Source organism: Myotis daubentonii, chromosome Y (assembly GCF_963259705.1).
Source record: "Myotis daubentonii chromosome Y, mMyoDau2.1, whole genome shotgun sequence".
Taxonomy (NCBI): Eukaryota; Metazoa; Chordata; class Mammalia; order Chiroptera; family Vespertilionidae; genus Myotis; species Myotis daubentonii.
Genome location: NC_081862.1, coordinates 4552651 through 4571566, shown reverse-complemented (window position 1 = coordinate 4571566; position 18916 = coordinate 4552651). Strand labels below are relative to the sequence as shown.

Here is an 18916-nt window from a genome sequence, read left to right as displayed (position 1 = left end):
TTGGTGCTGATTTTTGTGTAGTAGTCATAGTTTGTTTAGTTGAAAGATTACCAGAGTGGGGACTTAGGGTCTTCTCATGTCTTTTCCCAACCTTTTCAATTTCCACCAATAAGTGGGAGCTTTTGCAGAACACTTAATAACCCACCTCCAAATATTTCTGTACCCTTCCTTTTTATTCTGAGGCATTTCAGAATTTCTGTTGTTTGCCTAGTCTCTCCTCTTACCACAGGTAGTTGTACTGTGGCTAATACATTTGACTTTATATACTTTCAAAAAACAGAGCCTGTGAATCCACTTGAGTACTGAGGGAACTCTCAGGCAGGTGAAATAATACACATGTCCTCAGTTTTTTGAAACAAGGTCCACATTGTACTCTGACACTGATAAGCTGTATCAGGATCTTACACTGCTGTTGCCATTGTAGCTGCTGAGAATGCATTGGAGGGGTTGTAGACAGGCTGAAATAATTACAGCACAAGATTCTTTTACCAAAATTTAGAGGTTACTTTTTTGCTGTTTTGTTTTTTTATATTAAATGTTCTCCTGGTATTTATAGTTTGTGATTCTACTACACAGTATTGAAAATACTTTTGCTTCTGGTGGGGATAGATCCTCATCCCTACCTGTTGCTTGTTGGAGTGAAATTCTTGCAATATTACAAGAAAAAGAATTTTTTGGTGCAAGTAGGAGTGATTTTGTGTGGAATTAAACCCTGGATTTCAAAGGTCCCCCTTTCCTCAGTCCTGCCATAGGTGTAGCTATGGCTTTAATTGTAAGGCTAGAATTGGAGACAGTGTCCAAAGTCTCTGTTCCATGTCGGAGTATAGTCCAGTCCAACATTGGGCTTGTTTAGTTTGTTTTTTCTGCTGCAGTTCATCAGTCCATTGCATGTTGCATCTGCCTGGCCCTCAGCCACACAGGCAAATACAAGAGAGCCAAGAGTCACAAGAACAACAGAGAGAACTCCTTTGTTTATGGGACTATGTATTCCCAAATTTTCATGGGTTTACAGTGGCTACATCCACTCTGGCCAGTGATATCTGTCCCCAGATATAGCTGTCTAATACTTTCCATATGTCACCACAGCTTTCCTGGGTATGCAACTATCTCCTTTTTGTTGGACCCTTTCCCCTGTGATCTGTAGGGCATAAGTTGGTGATCCCTGAGGAGTGTGAAGGTGAAGCTTCCTGGCCAAATTGCATAAATCACCATGCTTATAATGTTTGGCCTTCTCTTTGCTCCTTTCCTTTATTAATAACTAGCTAATTACAAAGGTATCACGTTGATGTTTTCTTCCAATTTAACCATTGGTTTAGTACAGGGATGGAATTTTGGAGTTTACCTTTCATTATTTCGGGTGGCAGTTTCTAACTTTTTGAATTTATATTTCTCAATTAACTGAAGAAATTGAAATTTTTTTCTCATATTTATGGTTCACTTATATTTAGTTCTTGTATTGCACATTCTTTTTCTTTGTACTTTTCTCTAAGTATTGCTTTTAAAAAAATCCTCTCCCAAAGAAATGTTTATTGATTTTAGAGAGAGATGAAGGGGGAGAGGGAGAAACATAAATTGGTTGTTTCCCATTTTTGTTCTGAGTGAGAATTGAACCCACAAACTTTTTGGTATACGGGACAGTGTTCTAACCACCTGAATCACCAGGCCATGGCTTGTAATATTACTTTTAACCTCACGTTCTCATTTTCTCTTTTAAAGCACGTACATGAATATAGAGCTTATGTCTCTTCCTTTCCCTTCACCTGTAAGAAGACTCAGAGGCAATCTTAAGCCTACATGCCATTAGTCCTGACTCAAACCACTTTCTCTCTTTTCTTAGGTTGTTCACACAAACCAGTGTGCAGGAGAATTTGTTATTATTTTCACATGGGCTTACCACAGTGGTTTTAACCAAGGCTACAACTTGGCTGAGGCTGTCAACTTTTGCATTGCTGACTGGGTGAGTTAAGGATATGGTGGGCTTAGAGATGGACAGACACAAGGATTAAAGGTAGAGGTCATTGTGGAGCATCTAAGCACTGACTCCCAGATAACACAGTGTCTTAAATTACTTACAGCTACCAGCTGGACGCCAATGTATTGAACACTACTGCCAGCTCCATCGCTACTGTGTTTTCTCCTATGAGAAGCTCATCTGCAAGATGGCTGCCTTTCCAGAGAAGTTGGATCTGAATCTGGCTAGGTCTGTGCACAAGGAGATGTTCATAATGGTGCAGGAGGAGCGACATTTACGAAAAGCTTTGTTGGAGAAGGTGGGTGGGTAGTGGGTACAGGGCTCAGAAATTCATATGGAAGAGAGACAAAGAAAAAAATTGAATAAGCACTTTATGCTGCATCTCTAAGTCAGACATTTTAAATGGAAACAGAGACCATGTGTTTATATTTTTTCCTTCTAATTTCCCTTCAGCTATCCTAACAAGGCTGAGCCCACAAAAGGGCTTAGTGTTGGCTGAAGGGGGTGTCCATAATCCTGCTCCTGGTCTTTACAGTGTACTAGGGGCCCAGTGCATGAATTTGTGCACTTTGAAAGAAACTGGGCAGTGAAGCTGTGGTGGGCACAGGGGAGGTCTCCGCCCATCCTCCAGACTCCCGCTCAGCCCCTCCCACTGTGGGGCTAGGTCCCTTGGCTGCAGGTGCTAACATTGGGGGCGCTAACAGGTGCAAGAGGTGGCTGCTGTCCCAGTCGCCTTGTAAAAAACAAAACGTTCCTTGCCTTTCCCCCCCTCCAGATATTGGTACACCTTGGATGAGCTACTCATTATCTTACATAATCATTTTAGAGGATACAGAGGAAGTATCAGAGCTGTGTCAGATGTCTTTTTTCTTGCCGTTTTCCCCCCCTCCAGATATCGGTACACCTTGGATGATCTACTCATTATCTTACATAATCTGAAGATTCGAGCTGAGTCCTGTGACTCCTGAGCAAACAAAGTACGAATGGCCTTGGAGGTAGAGAATGGCCAGAAGTGCAGTAAGTTGGTGAGAAATGGAAAGACACATGGGCAAGCTGTTTTGTTTCAGCATTCACAGTCTTTTTCTTCCTCCTTTTTCTCTTTGAAACTTTTCTCTGTCTGCAGGCTTTGAAGAGCTAAGGGCATTGGAGTCTGAGGCCCATGAGAAATGCTTTTCTAACAGTGAGCTGTTTCAACACCTGAAGAACTGCCTGGATGAAGCAGAAGCTTGTATTACCCAAGTCCTGGGGCTGATCAGTGGCCAAGAGACTAGGTAAGTTAAAGAAAAGGGTGAAAAAGGATGGAATTCTGTGAAATGGATAACAAAAATGGATAGCCCACAAATAATATAGCAAAAGTTAATAAGTAATATGTGGCCATATTAGTGATAAAAACTTACATATAACCTATTTGAAGAATCATGGATTCAGCACTAAATTCTAGAGACAATGGCTAGATAAGACATGAAACAATGTAATATGAACTAGAAATCATTGAAAAAGACAGTTTCAAATATAGGATGTATAGGCATAGCTCACTTTATTGTGCTTCATGAATGTTTTATTTTTTACAAGTTGAAAGCAAGATCCTCCATCAGCAACAAGATTATGACTTTTTTTTATCAAGATACTGCAGTGGTCGGAACTGAATCTGTAATAATTTTGAGGAATACTTATATTTCTTCTACTGTGAATAACAATGAGAATGAAGATGGGAAAGAAGAATTGTAGTCCTACCATACTTATGTAATTTCATAAATGTGTTTGGGTATCAAGATTTAAACAAAAGTCATTCTTGGCTTTGTGGGTTAAAGTGAAATTTTTAAATTATATTTATGTAATGGTCATCAAAAGTATATGATACTTTCTGGCTGAGAAATCAAGTTAATGGTTATATACACACTAGTGGCCTGGTGCACAAATTCGTGCACAGGGTGGGAGGGTGTCCCTCAGCATGGCCTGCACAATCTCCAATCTGGGACCCCTGTGGGATCGGACCTAAACCAGCAGTTGGACATCCCTCTCGAAATCTGGGACTGCTGGCTCCTAACCACTGCCTGCCTGATTGCCCCTAACCGCTCTGCCTGCCTGCCTGCTCATCCCCAACTGCCCCCTCTGCTGGCCTGCTCATTCCCAACTGCGCCCCTCCTGCCAGCCTTATTGCCCCCAATTGTCCTCTACTGACAGCCTACTTGCCCCCAACTGGCTTCCCCTTCCAACCTGCTCCCCCCCTCTTTCCCCCTACCAGCCTGATCACCCCCAATGCGCCTCTCCTGTCCCCAAAGCTTGATCACCACAACTGCCATCCCATTCTGGCCTGATCACTCACAACTGCTGGCCCCTAACTGCCTCTACCTCGACCCTGCCACCATGGCTTTGTCCAGAAGAATGTTGGAAGGTCTCCTGGAAGGTCTCCCAGTCTGCCATATTACCTTTTTATTAGTATAGATAGAGGCCTGGTGCACGGGTGGGGGCTGGCTGATTTGCCCTGAAGCATGTCCTGGATCAGGGTGGGGTTTCCCTTGTGAGGTGGGGTGGCTTGGGCAAGGGGACTGTGGTGGTTTGGATGCCAGCCACACCCCCATGGGGGGAGGGTCCCCACTGAGGATGGTGCCAGCCTTGGCTAGAGGCTGGGGCAGTTTGCAGGCCAGCCATGCCCACATGGGGTGAGGTTCCCTGGGGGTGCATTGCCAGCCTGGGTGAGGGGCTGATGGCCATTTGCAGGCTGACCACACCCCTCAGCAGGGACCTTCACCCCACAAGTCATGTCCAGCCCGGGTAAGGGGCTAAGGACTGTTTTCAGGCTGGCCACGCCTCCCAGCAGGACACTTACCTCGGTTGTGGCATGGCCAGCTTGGGTGAAGGGCTGAGGGCCATTTGCAGTCCCCTTCTTAGGCAGCCAGCCGGGCGACCCAAGCTTCCCGTATGCTCAGGCCAGCTCCGTGGCCACTGCCCACAGGCCCCTTCTTCAGTGGCCAGCCCAGGTGAGCAGGAAGCTTGGCTTCCTCAGTCACTGGGGGTGACCCAAGACTGCTGCCTGCTCCAGCTGGCTCCATGGCCACCACCATCTTTGTCCTAATTTGTATATTCCCTCCTGATTGGATGTGGGGAATCACAGAGGTATGGCCAATTTACATATTTCTCTATTGTTGGTGCCGGAGTCCATTCATTGTCTTCACTAGCTGAGTTTAGACAGAGACCCCCAAAAGCTAGTAACCTTTGAAGTCCTAGCAAAGGTCAGAACTGTGCACCACCCAGTTAATCTAGGAACCACCCAGGTAATTTAGGAAATAATAGTTGAAGCATCCCCACCTTAGTTCACTTAATTCCTTAGATACTTATGTAGATCCTTGTTGATTATTGTTAATCAGATACTCTGCCTATTCCTGGAAATCTATTGATGAGCTAATCAGATATTTTGTCTATTACTGGAAATTGTCTGCTGATCTGTGTGTCATTGAAACCTCCTTACCCTAAGGGCTACTCCAGATCAATAAAAGATTGGAGTGGCCTGAGCATCAGTGGAAGTCCTTCGGGACTTGTCCACCTGGTCCCCCAATATTGCAAAATTATCTCGTGTCTTTTTCTCTCATTTGTTGTGCGGCTCCTCTTTCAGATACCGAACCCTACTTCATGCAGAATGTGGAGGGAGTCTTACTCGACATCTGGTGCCCAACAGGTAATCTGGAAGTGCAGGCCTTGCTGGAGCGAGAAAAGGAAGTTTTCACTGAAAAGGTGTGGAAAACTCACTGAAAAAAGGTGAGGGGAAGTCCACCGCACGCAACGCCCAGGATCAACTACAGAAGCCAGGGTCTATAAGTACACTGGGAACGTTTTCTTAACCAGGCTAACAAACGGGGCAGGATTTGGCTTTAAAAAAGGAGATTCGGCTTTAAAAAAGTAGATTCAGCTTTAAAAAGGTATATTTGGCTTTTAAAAACTAAGAAACTTATTATAGGCTTTTGATTTGCATGTTTAAAGTGTTAAAATTTTAGAAAGTAATCTTTTATAGTTATTGCTTGTTATTCTAGAATATAACCTTTGTTTTTCTTGAAAAAGGTACTCTTTTAGATCAGGCTGCAAAAATAGTGCCATGGTCATCTTAATGTGTTTTCTTATCCAAATTAAAGTCTTAATTTGTATTTGGAATCTATCTGTAATAAGAAATGAAACCCCGCTGCCGAATCTCTCTCTCTGGTTCAGAGAGATTCAAAGGTGGCAGGAGAGCACAGAGCAATAAGCTCTCCCACAATAAGATTACTTAATGTACTGTTTAAAAACTACCTGAGAACATGTCGGGAAGTGCAAAGTCTAGCCAAGGTCACCTTGGGTGCTAGCTATTACTTTGGAAAGTGAAAAAGGAAAAAAATGTAAAATCTGTTTTTCTATTAAGCATGACTTTGGGAACAAATACACCATCTGAGTCATTTTCTGAAACTTCCCCAAAAGCAGGATGTGGGGGAAAGGAAGGAAAGATACTCACGTGGTCATCCAATATGGACGTCACTCCCCAAGAAAGCCACTTTTTCGCCTCATCTTCACCATCTTTATCCTTTTTTTCCAGCTAATGACTTAAAGCTTTTACAAATTCATAAATGCATCCGGGATTTCTGTGCACATGTAAAGGGAAAAGGCCAGTTTAAAAATGAGTGCGCATAGTTTTGAGCTGAACTTGACCTTTTTCTGTGTACAGAATAAAAACCCGACATTGTTTTGGCCTTAAAAATGGTGGAGATGAACCTGAGAAAGAAATACAGGCTGGTTTCCCAAGCCAATTTAAAGTAGCTCTTTTGAAATTTCCCGCCCCTGAGGCAAGTACCACCAGGAAGTTGATAGTCAAGTTTACATGTGAATAGCTATGGGTTTGCTTCTTGACTTCCCCAGCAGGAAAATTGTGACCATTTTGAAATTTAGCAGTTATGCCAGGCTTATTGACTGGAAACTTAAAACTTTTAAGCTCAAATCATCTAAAATTATTGAGATTTATAATACTGAAATGTTGATCTGAGTATGCCTAGTATGAAGTCTAGATGATAGAAGTTAATCTATTAATTGAAAATGCCTTATATTTTATTTGAAATGTATCCTTAAATGTAAAAGTATTGATTTGAAAAATGCTAAGTATTTAATTTGCTACCTAAGATTTAAAGCTCTGAAAGTTTAAGGTCTCTTTTCTTGCCATTAAAAAGTTTAAAGCTACACCCTTTTTTAATGGAGGGAGGGGTAGACACGCCCTTCCCCTAGCAAGCAGGTAGCCCAATTCCTGCCAGCAGCGATCTTTAGGAATGTTAATTTGCATTTCAGTGGCTACACCTTTTGCTAAGCAACCTTCCCAGAAAAGGTCAAGTGGCCAAAAGGTGGCTCCTTTGAAATCAGCTTTCCCGCCAGTAGTCATTTTTTAATACCTACAAGTTTGCTTCTCAGTTTCCCCAGGCAGAAAAAACATAGTTTAAAGTTAATTATTAGATTTTAAAATTTATTCTTAAAAATATAAAAGTGTAGTTAATCAAAGAACTGCTAATATTTGACTTGTAAGCTCTGAAAGTTTAAAGTGCAAATTGAATCAGAAGAAATTAATTAAATATCTAATGTATAACTTGTTTTTGAAAAAATAAAATGTGTTTTCTCTTAAATGATTAGGAATTCAAAATATGTTGCTTATTGATCTGATAAAAAGAGGATTAATTTTGTGATCTCAACTGAAATTTTTAATACAAAAACCAGTTTAAACTTAATTGATATTCTTTAAAATAATTATAAAAGGTGTAAACAGCTAATTTGATTTCTGCTTGTCTGAATATAATGTTGGCCATCTACCTTTTAGGGGTTTTGGTTTGCTCTGTCAAAGAACAGTGTAGACAGCCACCCCTTTGAGCTGCCTGACTTGGCAGCCGCCATGTTGGCCACATGGCTTACCACGTCCCTGGGGGCAGTCATCTTGAAACAGCAAAGGCTGCTCCCTCTGACTTAGCCAATCACAAAAGGAATGTCTTCTCACTGAGGCAGGATGGAATTTCAGGGGTGGAGCTTTAAGGTGGAATTTCACTACAGAAATGCAGATGGTGCAGAAAGTGTTTCTAATCTCTTAAATCTAGAAAACCCTGCTTTCCTTAAACTAAGGACAATTAAAGGTTATATGTCCCCTCCCTAAACAAAAGTTAAATAGCTTATGTCAAAGCATTAAAAGGGACTGATAACAGTAATCCAATTTCTGTGACCCCAGCCAAAATTTTAAAACCAATTTAAATTTAATTGATATCTCTTAATAATTATAATAAGTGAAAGATCAGACAGAGGCCTAAAAAAAGGACTACAGGCTTTATTAGAGGAGAAGCACCTGCAGGGCTGTCTTGCAAGGGGAGAGCAGTAACACGTGCAGGGGTGGGCACACCTTTTGAGGGGCGGAATGGGAAGAGGTGGGGGGCCTAGTGTACTCAGCGCATGAAAGGGCGAGGATTACGCCCTCCACCTTGCCCCAGGGTAAGGGCTACGCCCTCTACCTTGCCCCAGGGTAAGGGCTATGCCCTCCATCTTACCTTGGCCATGTGCTCAGCAAGGCTTCTTCCTGGAAGCCAAGCCGCTGCTGGCCACGCCCAGGATTTCTCTGGACTGGCCAATGATAGTCCAGGGAAGTGCACGCCATTACTATGACCACATCCTGTGTAATGAGACACCGACTGGCGCCTGGCCAATCGGCAGGGCCCACAGTCCTTTCTCCTCCCCTTACCCCAGCCCCCTATAAAGCCTCTCTCCACACAGAGTTCTCTCTCTCGGCCACTGGAGCTTACCGTTGCATCGGTGAGTGTGGCAGGGGAGCCAAACCCGGGTTTGAAATGAATGACTCTTTGCTTTTGCATCGGACTGACGGGCTCCCTGGGGGTCTTGGGAACTTTGAAATCTGGGCACAACACGCACACTGATTGGAGGCTTACTGCATTGTCCATATAGGACAAGGGCTTAGGGTATTTGGCAGGTGTGGATTGGTGGTTCAATGTATAGTCCATATAAAGTACCTGGTTAGTCACTCAGGTATTTCTGGGCTGCAGGTTACATCATACCCTGCCCACCAGTTGGGAGAAGGGAGGATTTATCATTCCAGGCTTTTGGTAATATTAAAAAAAAAATTGAGTCCGGGCAAGGTCAGGGGGTGAAGGTCTGTTTTCCATAGCTACTTCCTGCTGAGAGGGGACGTCGTCAGGAGCATCTACCCGGGGTCTCAAAGATTCCGGTGACATAGGTGTCTCTAGGTTCTGAATTCAAGGCCAGATAGATTTCTCTCACCTTCTGGTTGGCGAACGCCTGCATTCTGTTCTGCAAAAAACTAGTGAAACAGCACATAAGACAGGGGTCAAAGAGCAAAATTAAAAGAATAAATACCAGTGGGCCTAATAGTGGGAGGAGCCATGGTATAAGTGAGCCAAAGATGGCATATCCCCCTTCTAGCTGGTTACGTCGTCCTGTCCTGGAGGGATTTAATGTGATCTTTGACAATTCCTGTTTCATTTACAAAGTAGCAGCATTCTTCCCCAAGAAAGACACAGGTACCTCCTTTTTCTGCTGTCAAGAGATCTAAAGCATGCCGGTTCTGTAGGGCTACCGCTGCTAAGGAGTCTACCTGCCTTTGCAGGGATTCATTGGAATTGCTAATGATGGAGATATCTTTTGAAAATTTAGCAATTTGTGGTAGAAATGAACAGAAGAGGAAATGCCTCCTATGCCTGTCCCTACTGCAGTGAGAACTCCCGTACCCGCTAAGAGAGGAACAAGGGCCGCCCTTTTGTGGTGAGACCTGAGAAGACCAAGAGAGGATTTGAGTTCTCCCTCTGTTCTGATTGAAAGATTGGGGGTTAGGAAGACATAAAGGCAGAGCGAGTGTGACAGGTCCCGGGGGACACAGGTGTAGCCTGTAGTCTCACAGAGGAGAAAAATACCCGGTGGAGGACAGGCTAAGGGAGGGGGTAAATTTATAGATGCCAGTGACAGACAAATCAAGCAGGATGTAGAGAAGGAGGGATTGGTGTTAGAGAGTAGATGGAAAGTTGTGTTGATGAGGGTGGGCAAAGGAGTAGGTCCAAGGTTTGCAGGGCAAGAGAGAATGTCCTTTAGTGAGGGAGGGATAGGTCGGGATTAATAAAGACAATTACAGTAGAATTGATGACTCCCTCAACATCCCAAGTCCGTTTCATCTGAAAATATTAAAAACCTTCATTGGTGAACTCATTGTTAGCTGCCTGTAGGAGGATTATGGTGAGGAGATGAGACATATAGAAGGCATTTGAAAACCTGAGCTTCTTCCAGAGTAAAAATTGGAGCCTGTGAGGAATGATGGGTCATCAGGTCCTGGATGGTGCCGCTGAGTCTTCTTCGGGGCTGGTGGGAGGCATTTGGTGAGCCTGAGAGAGGTAGGTATTGAAGTGAAAGTGGGAGGGAATGTTAGAATGGGCTGTATCGAAGGGAAAAGAAAATAGGAAGGAAAGGAGCAGTGGAAGCCGGGGACCTGGATGGTTGGATAAGAAGTAAGACACTGTGCTGGTTTAACTTCTTATTTTTACTGAACCTTAATCCTTGCTGTTTTTCTGAATATTCTGGTTTAGCTTAAGAAGTATCCAGCAACCTTGTCCTGCCAGGCTTGGAGACTGAAACCTCACTTTCTTGCTCAGAGTAAAATGGCCCATTTACAATTCTTGTAAATAGTTAATTTAGAACCTTTCTTTCTTTCTTTCTTTCTTTCTTTCTTTCTTTCTTTCTTTCTTTCTTTCTTCCTTCTTTCTTTAACATTTCTCTTTTCCTTCTCATCACATACACAACCTTCACAAATTTCACACTTTCAAATTAGCCTTCAAACCTTCTTTCTATGTCCTTCAAAAATGCATAACCATGCCTCAGACCTTCCATTAAGTATTTCTCTTACTTTCAAGAAAGTATACATACTAAGAGCAGGTGAATTAAAACATGTCATTTAACTCAGCAACGCTCCAAAGTCTTTAAGTTAATAAAGACTTTGGAAAATTATGTATAGGTACATGAGGCTGGAGAAAATTCAAGAGGAGAAGGGAGTAGGCCCTGCAATCTGTTCTCAGGCCTCTAGCCTCTTGGATTTTAAAACTGCTGCATTTTTCCTAGAGATAACGATCTCAGTTTCTGATAGGAGCCAAACTGTTGAGTAAACCTGCCCAGTCAAGGAAGCTGTTTTTTTGGGAAGTGTGGAGTAGGTGAGGGGAGCAGGGTGAGAAGACGCTAAGGTCTGAGTAGTTTTCAGAGCATTAAAGGGGTGAGAATGTTGGCCTTGGGATCTAAAGGCTCAGTGAGGGGGGGTCCCTTCGCCATGTCACATCATAGAGGAGCTTTGCAAGAAGAACCTGGAGGCGAGAGTACCCAATAAGCCTGAGAAAGGAGAAAATTTCTTCTTCAGAGGAGGGGACAGTCTTAAATGAGATAAGGAGATAAGGCATTTACAGTCCCAGGAATGGTGAGGCCTTGTGGGGCAAGACAGTGAAATTGAGGTAGGTGACTGTGGTTTGGGACAACTGGGCTTTATGAGGGGATACATGGTAGCCCTGGCTGGGCACTGAGGTAGAACTGGAAAAGAGTGAATGAGGGAGTTTAGTAAGATGCAGTATATTGGTGAGGTGGCTAATGGCTGTGAGACTAATCCGTGAACCCCCATAATAGAGACTAAGGAGTGGACAAGGGTCCCAGCGAATTCAGAGAGGGCAAAATAAGTGGCCCGAGTGTCAATTTAAAAGGAGATCAGCTTACCTGTCTCCACAGTCCTTACCTGAGGCTCTGTCCTGGTGGTGTAAGTCTGTGGGGCCCTGTTGGGGCCTGGGCAGCTTCTTCAGTGGCCAGTCCCAGGAGGTCTGGGGGCTCCAGACCAGATCCAGATGGCAGCCTTGCTGGACTGGCTGAGGCCTGGACCTGAGGGGCCAGACTACAGTCTGCTTTCCAGTGGCCTTTCCTTCCACACCTTGGGCAGGGCCCAGGCGGGGGTCTCGGGTTTGAGCAGGACTTGGCTCACTGTCTTCCCTTGCTGCATTTGAAGCATGGGGCCCGGAGGAGGCTTAGCCCCTGACTTACCCGCAGTTGGAGGACTGGCACTTCGTTTGGGGTTTGAAAGCGGTGGCTAGGAGCTGGAAGGCTCCTAATGGGCCTCAGCCTTGGCCTGATCTCGTCTTTGATTTTGGATATGGGTTTCCTCGTCTCTATTATTAAAGACCTTAAAGATCAGATTAATGAGGTCTTCTTGAGGGGTTTGTGGAAGTTTGCTGCGCATGTCGGGGGGGAGTAAAGATGGTCAGGTCAGTGGAAAAAGAAACCTGAGATGCCTCTCAATCTGTGTGAGGCCTGACATAGAGAATGGGGCATGTACTCAGACTATGCCCTCAGTTCCTGCTGCCTCCCTCGGGTAGAATGGACGTGGGAATAGAAGAGGCTGTTGAGGAAGGCAGTCTTTGGGTGGCCTGAGAGTGAGTGTTAGTGGGAAAAGCTGTTTTAGAGCTCATGTTCTCAGGATTTGGGCTCTCAGGGACTGGGGAGAAGGCGGCTGCTGGTTAGGAGGATTTGAAGAGAAAGATCTGAAGTGTTTCTCGATTTGAGAAAGATCAGAGACTGAGAGGGGATGGCTACCCAGGTAATACCCTCCCCGCTGCGACTTGAGCAAAGGGAACTTGCCAGCCACCTGAATTCGGTTGCTGGCGGTCAGTGGGCGGATATTCGGCAGAGAGCGCACAGGGGAAGACTGGGGGTTAGAGATCTCAGAAAGTAGAGGATGCAGGTTTCTACGGCAGGGTTGTAAGAGTCAGAAGACAGAGAAAGGAGCTGAGAATCAGTTTGAGAGGGCAAAAAGGACTTTGCTAGAAGGATCTGATGAATGGAACATGAGAAGTAAAGCAAGGAGCGAGAGCAGAGGGAAAAAGAAGCCTATTTGTAGGGATTTCGAAAGCTTTCCCTGTCCAGTGGCAAAATAATCTAGACCTCAGAAGATACTGGAAGAAAGTGCCATTTTCAGGCCACTGAGCAACATTGTCGAGTTTATATTGTGGCCAGGCAGTGTTAGAGAAAAACAAAAAACAAAAAACAAAACAAAAAAAACAAAAACAAACACGAGCTTCTTTGGTTTGATGTAGCCAGAAAGACCAAGGGTAGAGAGATTGGCAAGGAGACACCCTAAGGGTATGTTTCAAGGCGGTTTGGACTGAGAGGTCCCTATGACCAGAGGGAAGGGTGATTGGAAGTTGGAGAAAGAACAAGGAGTGTCCTCCTTTTCCCTCTGCCAACCTGTAGTGAGAGAGAGTCAAGAAAAGGTTCTAAGGTCATCACCCCGAGACCTTTCCCGCGGAGTAGAACAGAATTCCCGGCCAGGTACCTGGGCTTTTGTAGAACGCACAAAACGTGTAGCCGAGTAGACGGGAAACTCTGTAGGCCCTAATGCCCCTCCAGGTCACAGGGAGTGAGAGAAAAACAAAAAGTAGGGGGGTTGGGAAAGTCCCTGAAGCCTACCGAAGAAGGGAAGCGACTAGATCCCCACGTGTCCTGGTGAGGCAGGGTTCGAGAGGTGTCCGGTGTTGGGAGCCATGGCACAAGCAACTCCATCTTAGAAACTAGAAGTCTCTAGTTCCCAGTTGCTAGAAACTAAACGTTAGAAGTCTGTAGTTCCCAGTTGCTAGAAACTAAAAGTTCCAGTTCCCAGTTGCTGGAAGCCATGCGTGTCCTGTAGCTAACAATAAAGAATAACTGTCACACACCATTTGTCACATCACAAGCAAATAGCTGCCACTTGCTGATAGGCTATTACTATAAGCTTCGCTACCCACCCCTGCTACCCACCCCCGTCCCTGGAACAATATATTCTGCCGCTGTAAAATAAAAATTTTGAGGCTTGATCAGATTCTTGTCTTGCCTCCATTCTCTCGTGTCCCTTGTTTGTCTCATTCTCCTAGGGTGTCTCTTCGTTCCCCCATTGTTGTCCCGTGGGTCGGGACAGTCCGGAGCGGGCCAATCAACTCAGAACCGTACCACTGAGCAGAGCCAGAGCAGGAATCAGAAGCTTGGGCCTAGGTTCGAGGATCATCCACGCTCCCGTTCACCTCTCCCGGGTTTTCAGCACCAAAATGAAAGATCAGACAGAGGCCTAAAACCAGGACTACAGGCTTTATTAGAGGAGAAGCACCTGTCAGGCTGTCTCACAAGGGGAGAGCAGCAACAAGTGCAGGGGTGGGCACGCCTTTTGAGGGGCGGAATGGGAAGGGGAGGAGGGCTTAGTGTACTCGGCACACACTGATTGGTGGCTTACTGTCCCGACCCGCGGGACAACAACGGGGGAACGAAGAGACACCCTAGGAGAATGAGACAAACAAGGGACATGAGAGAATGGAGGCAAGACAAGAAACTGATCAAGCCTCAAAATTTTTATTTTACAGCAGCAGAATATATATTGTTCCAGGGACGGGGGTGGGTAGCAGGGGTGGGTAGCAAAGCTTATAGTAATAGCCTATCAGCAAGTGGCAGCTATTTGCTTGTGATGTGACAAATGGTGTGTGACAGTTATTCTTTATTGTTAGCTACAGGACACGCGTGGCTTCTAGCAACTGGGAACTGGAACTTTTAGTTTCTAGCAACTGGGAACTACAGACTTCTAACGTTTAGTTTCTAGCAACTGGGAACTAGAGACTTCTAGTTTCTAAGATGGAGTTGCTTGTGCCATGGCTCCCGACATTTCCTCCCGTTTTCTTTAATTAGGGGTGGGCTTTAACCGACTGGGGGAGTAGGGACCTGGTTCCTCCCGTGGGATTGTGGGATCCCACCGCCAATGGCTCTTGGTATCTTTTGGGGAGGAGAGGCAGAGCCGATAGTTATGTATGGATACCAACCTCTATGCAAACCAGGTGTGTTCACAGGGAAATCCAGAGGAGGTCGAAGAAATTTTTTTGTGACCTTCCCTTGCAGTGCTTTGCCGTGCACCCAGATCGGTGCCCATTCCTTTCTCCTACTATGGGGAGTAGGCAAGCATCCCTCTGGCTTCATGCTGTCCCCGCAGGGAGGGAGTTTTGGCAGTCATTATAATCACATTCACGGTCTAACATGGCTAGACGGTGGTAGTGTACCTGAATAGGTTTGGCCAGAATGCTATCAACTTGTTGTTTTATAAAGTTTGTTAATTTTCTAAAGGCCCAGGGGCCAAAGGTTAGGAATAGGAAAAAGCTGACAAGGAGGAAATCTCTTAGGCCTGTCTAAAAGTCCATGCAACTGCTTCAGAACTTCCAACCCTGTATGCTGATACCACTTCCCAGTCACATTCACAGGTATTATTACAAAGGCAGGTTGGTGCAAGAGCATAACATCAAATGGTCCCACCTCAGTGGAGATACAGTTAGTAAGGTTACAACCTGAACAGGTGATCTCAAACCCTTGATCCCCATGCACAATAGATCCCAATGGGTTAATATGAATAATATCAATAAGCAAAAGGTAAGGAAGAGGAACAGGATTAGTCCAAGTCTGCAGAGTGAAGGTTGGTGGATTAATCATATGAGTCCACTGAACCTCAGCCAAAGTTACTGGCAAGAGTCCTGTCAAGGCGATTAAAGCCAAAATTAACTCCTAGGAAGAGTTCTGAGTGAATGCTTTGAGCTTCCGCATCCAGCCTCTTCAAAGAGCCCCAGGTGAGGAGGGGCCATCTCCGTCTGAAGGGTCGGCCAAGGACGCCTACACTGGAGCGTGTTCTGCCTCTTCCTCAGAGCTCCGATTGCAAACTCGGTCACTGGGGTCTGCATCTGGAACTTAAGCACAAGTATACCCTCTTCCCCAAGTTAGCAACTCCATACTGTTAGGATCTTTCTATTTTACTAAGGCAGCCCGATGGGCTCCCATGGTCCATTGTCGATCTGCAGCAGACAAACCCTGCGCGTCCAGATTTAAAAAATTTAAAGTAAATAGTGAATGTTGTAATATTTGGTGAGGAGAGTACGGACCCCTTAGCTCCCCCTTCTTTGTTTTTTAGATCTGAGTTTTCACGGAACGATGTGCCCTTTTAACTATGCTTTGTCCTTGGGGAATATAGGGGATTCTAGTAATATGAGTGAAGAATTTATTTTACTAGGATTTAATTGCTTATAAAGATATTGGCTTCTTATGGTAGGTATCTTTATTAATAAAGTTAGCAAATTTAGTAAAGTTTTATGTCTGATTTACGAGGTGTAAATACTGTCTATCTTTAGCCTAATTTAAAATGTAGTAGTAAAGAGCTTTTGTTATTTCAAATTATATCTCAAAATTTATTGCTATATTTTAAGAAATTTTAAATAAAATAACTTGTTTTGCCCTTTCTTAGAGGCAAAAACTTAAAATATATATTTATTAATTTTTTATTTAATAAAGCTTTTTATGTGATTTTAAGTATATTAAATTGGCTTTATTAAAAAATTCTTTAAGAGAATAGACTTTTGAAAACATTTCAGGGCCCATGAAATGTCCCAAAGTCATTTCTTGGTTATAGTTTTGAAATCTAACTTGAGAGACCATTAAATATATATATATAATTTAAAAATTATATACTTCTTATAATTATTAAGAGATATCAATTAAATTTAAACTGGTTTTTGCATTGAAAATTTCAGTTGAGATCACAAAATTAGTCCTCTTTTTATCAGAGCAATAAGCAACATATTTTGAATTCTAATTATTTCAGAGGAAACCTCAATCAGTAACATTAAGACTAAACTTTAAAAATGCAGGACATAACCAACAGATTTAATATGATTTAATACTGTCCTCTAGATTTTGTATGAGGCATACTTAGATTTCATTTAATTTAGTATTATGTCATTTCAAGATATCTAGGTATAAACTCCAAGTTCTTAAATTTTACAACAGCTTTGGAAAGTCACACTTGAGCCTGGCAAGGCAGGCTTGGACTTTGATTTTAAAATGACCATAATTTTTTCCTCTGGAGAAGGTCCAGAAACAAGCTTGTAGCTATTGTTTTCTGCCCCTTGCTTGCCGGTGGGAAGTTTCAAAATTGGCCTGGGGGAGGAAGGGGGCGGCTGTTTTCCCTGGAAGAACAGGTTTAGCCTACCCTGGACCAATCAGATGTAAACTGACCACAATCTTTAAGAATTTTCTACAGGAGGGAAGCAGCCCCTTTCTCCATCAGAAAGGCTTGGCTAGCCTTTTTAATTAACAAAGGGCTGGTTTTTTACCAGGCCAGGTTTTCTTTTTACACATGAACAGAAATCCCAGATGCATTTTTTAAATTTTGTAAAACTTTTCAATTACAAGAAGGAGACTTTAAATTAGAATACTGGGGAGGGGGCGTCCATATTAGATGGCCATGTGCTCCCTTTTTCTTTCCACCACATCCTGCTTTAGGGGAAGTTTCAGCACGCGTGGGTTTCTCAGGGATATCAACAGATATTGAAGGGCAGGCAGAGGGTGGCCGGGAACTATCTCTAAGGGCTGTTTCCACTGTTTTTATAACGTCTTGGATGTCAGGGTCTTTAGGGTGGACCTTAAGGATATCTTGAATAAGATTCCAATATGAGAAGGTGGAGACAGGGATTTTTTCAGGGCCAAAGGTTTGATAGAAATCTTGAAGAGCATCGTCTACTCTTTTCCATCGTTTATAATTAATAGTGCCTTCTAGGGGAAACCATGGACAAGTTTCATGAATAAAGGAGAAGAATCGCCTAAGATCTTTTTTCTTAACCCTTACTCCCCGTGTCCTGAGGGACTCCCTGAGCCCACCTAGAAATACCTCATGAGAGTTCAATGAGTTGCCCATTATTTTTGGCTGGGTAGTTCTCAAGATCTCCTCCTCCACGTAAGCCTCTGGGACGTATAAACCCCGTGCCAGGACAGCTCGGAATTTTATAAATCTCTGGTGATCCTTATGTAACCGCTCTCCTTTTACCTTACGGCCTCTGCTCGTGTGTCATAGGTCGGGATGTATAACCCCCATACCAGGATATCGACCACTAAGACATAGCGAGCTCAGAGTTTGCCAGAGAGGGAGACACAGGTCGGGCCAGAGAAAAATTACTTTTCCGAGTGATTCAGAGGTTTCACTGCCGGTCTCGGGTACCTTTCATTCTTCTCCGAACGGCGAGGTGAAGCGCTTATTAGTGGACTGGAGGGAGATCAAAGAAAATTAAAAGGCCAGTTAAAGAGGGTGCCAAAAAGGGTGAAAGCTCTCAAGAGGTATTTTGAAAATCTTGTTTGACAAGGTTCGGCTGCTTACCTCTCCAATGATCCATCTCACGGTCAGGCGAAACTGCGGCGATCTGAATGCTGAGTCTTCACTCGCGAGTCAATACTGCGCAGCGACTCAAAGGGGTGCCTGGCCAGGCGCTTTCAAGCAGCCGTTCTCGCAGGGGGTCCCCAAGCCGCACGTTGGGCGCCAGAGTGTCCCGACCCGCGGGACAACAATGTGGGAACGAAGAGACACCCTAGGAGAATGAGACAAACAAGGGACACGAGAGAATGGAGGCAAGACAAGAATCTGATCAAGCCTCAAAATTTTTATTTTACAGCGGCAGAATATATATTGATCCAGGGACGGGGGTGGGTAGCAGGGGTGGGTAGCAAAGCTTATAGTAATAGCCTATCAGCAAGTGGCAGCTATTTGCTTGTGATGTGACAAATGGTGTGTGACAGTTATTCTTTATTGTTAGCTACAGGACACGCGTGGCTTCTAGCAACTGGGAACTGGAACTTTTAGTTTCTAGCAAGTGGGAACTAGAGACTTCTAGTTTCTAAGATGGAGTTTCTTGTGCCATGGCTCCCGACAGCTTACTGCATTGTCCATATAGGACAAGGGCTTAGGGTATTTGGCAGGTGTGGATTGGTGGTCCAATGTATAGTCCATATAAGGTACCTGGTTAGTCACTCAGGTATTTCTGGGCTGCAGGTTATGTCATACCCTGCCCACCAGTTGGGGGAAGGGAGGATCTA

The 18916-nt window shown here is 44.2% G+C and overlaps 1 protein-coding gene across 1 annotated transcript in view; it reads left to right on the top strand.

Moving 5' to 3' along the window:
- The first annotated feature begins 760 nt into the window (after positions 1-760).
- The window catches only part of LOC132225635 (lysine-specific demethylase 5D-like), a 31068-nt gene continuing 12912 nt past the window's right edge, over positions 761-18916 (top strand). Inside the window, 5 exon segments of the mRNA XM_059680702.1 lie at positions 761-772; positions 1838-1957; positions 2076-2278; positions 2865-2989; positions 3096-3243. Of these exon segments, the coding sequence (XP_059536685.1) occupies positions 761-772; positions 1838-1957; positions 2076-2278; positions 2865-2989; positions 3096-3243 (608 nt within the window).